The 1,961-nt window shown below is 37.4% G+C and overlaps 1 protein-coding gene across 1 annotated transcript; it reads right to left on the bottom strand.

The window, feature by feature from the left end:
* Nucleotides 1-1,249: 1,249 nt before the first annotated feature.
* On the bottom strand, nucleotides 1,250-1,870 carry LOC135204570 (uncharacterized). Its single transcript, XM_064234725.1, has one exon. The coding sequence runs from the start codon at nucleotides 1,868-1,870 to the stop codon at nucleotides 1,250-1,252; it is 621 nt and encodes a 206-aa protein (XP_064090795.1).
* Nucleotides 1,871-1,961: the final 91 nt, after the last annotated feature.

The raw sequence follows: 1,961 nt of genomic DNA on the forward strand, positions 1-1,961 counted from the left end.
AGGATCTACAGTGCCATCGGTGTAGTATGTTTGTGCCCCTATGGTCTCAGTGTTTCTGATTGCTTCATAGGCCGCCGCTCTTAGCTCTTCTCTTGTGCAGTCCTCTTTTGCTCTTGGCAGGCTTGTGTATTTGTATATTGCAGTGTCCTTCTTCCAGGGTGGTAGTTGTTGTGTGCCCTGTGTTGTGTCTGGACCTAGTTGCAGCAGTGTTTCTGCCATGCCTAGACTCTTGATGTTGTCCCTTTGGTCCTTATCATAGGAACTCGAAGTTTGAATCTCTGGGTGTTTAGCAAGTTCCTCTCTTGCTCTTTTCTGAGAGATGGAGTCTCTTTCTGAGAGGAACATCTTGGCCATTGTGCTTGCATTTCGCTGTGCAATCCTATCCTCTAGTTTTGGCAAGTTGGTTTCAAGCCTGAGGTTGCAGAGCCTTGTCCATGTGGGTGCTCCTAGCATGAGCCTCATTGCATTGTTTTGAATGACCTCCAGAGATTCTTTTTGAGCCTCTGTCAGCCTCATCAGAGTGGGGGCAGCATAGTCCACCAATGTTCTAGTGCAGGCTAGGTAGTACTTCCTTTGTATGGGTTCATTTGCATCTATTGAGTGCTAAGACAGTCTTCGATGAAGTTGGGTTGTTTGAAGACGAAACTATTATATACTGTTTTAGGAAGACCGCAAATAAATCCTATATCTCTATATATTATAACTACTATTAAAGGAGTTCTATATATTTAAAATTGAACATTGACATTAAGGGGACGTTTTGAAGAACGTAAAATGTTTGAAAGAAAGTGACGAAGTTCGTTCTGGTAACAAACAATGGCTGCTCCTTGTCCGTGGAGTAAGCAGGATTTAACACGCAATTAAGGCCAAATAACGAACTGTTCAGTAAGAGAATTAATGAATTAAAGGCATTGATTGACTATCGTAAGGAATACTTTGTCATTTTCGATCCAAACTGAGCAAATGACGTAGAGAATGCTGACAATTCTGTCGTTTGTGTTGAGACTAAGGTAGCATGACGTCGGAAAAAATGGGCTTGAGTAAAAAGCCGATAATAACTTCACAGGTTACAATGCCATTTTATTGCTTACTTCCTCTTCACAGAACAACAACTGTAGTTATAACTTTTACCAACAGAGGCGCTAGCGGCAAAACATAATGTAATATAAATGAATGGTAAACTTAAATAAATATGTATAGAATTATTCATTTTGAGCGTATTACTCAACACCCCCTCTTAAACTCAAGATTAACTTCTTATAAAAGAAAATTTACACAACTTTTGTTTGGTAACTGGCTTTGTGAAAATATCTGAAATGTTATCTTCTGAAGGAACATACAACAGTTCAACATGACCACTTTGAATTTCAGATCTAATATAATGATAACGTATATCTATGTGTTTAGATCTTTGATGGTGAACTGGATTCTTAGACAATGCTATTGCCCCTTGATTATCAGCATGCAAAACAATTGGTTGCTTATTACATCCTAGCATATCAGTAAATAATTGATTTAAAAACTTAGCTTCCTGGATAGCACAAGTTAAAGATACATACTCTGCTTCACAAGATGACAGTGCTACAATTCTTTGTTTCTTAGATTTCCATGAAATAAGAGAACCTTTAGAATATAACTGAAGACAGTAACCTGTGATACTTCTTCTATCACTTGAAGAACCCCAGTCAGAATCACAAAAACCACTCACTTTTAATTCATCATCAGATTTAGAAAACTTTAAATCATAATGCAAATTACCCTTTAAATATCTCAGGACATATTTTGCTAGACTAAAATCTGCTTTGGAAGGGTTAGACATATATTGTGATAACTTAGTAACAACAAAACAAATATCAGGTCTTGTTCCCATCGTATTGTAAATAAGACTACCAACAATTTCTCTATAAAGCTTGGCATCCGCTAACTTTTCAGAATCAAGAAACACTTCATTATTTGCACTT

The sequence above is a fragment of the Macrobrachium nipponense genome, chromosome 47 (assembly GCF_015104395.2).
Source record: "Macrobrachium nipponense isolate FS-2020 chromosome 47, ASM1510439v2, whole genome shotgun sequence".
NCBI classification, from domain to species: Eukaryota; Metazoa; Arthropoda; class Malacostraca; order Decapoda; family Palaemonidae; genus Macrobrachium; species Macrobrachium nipponense.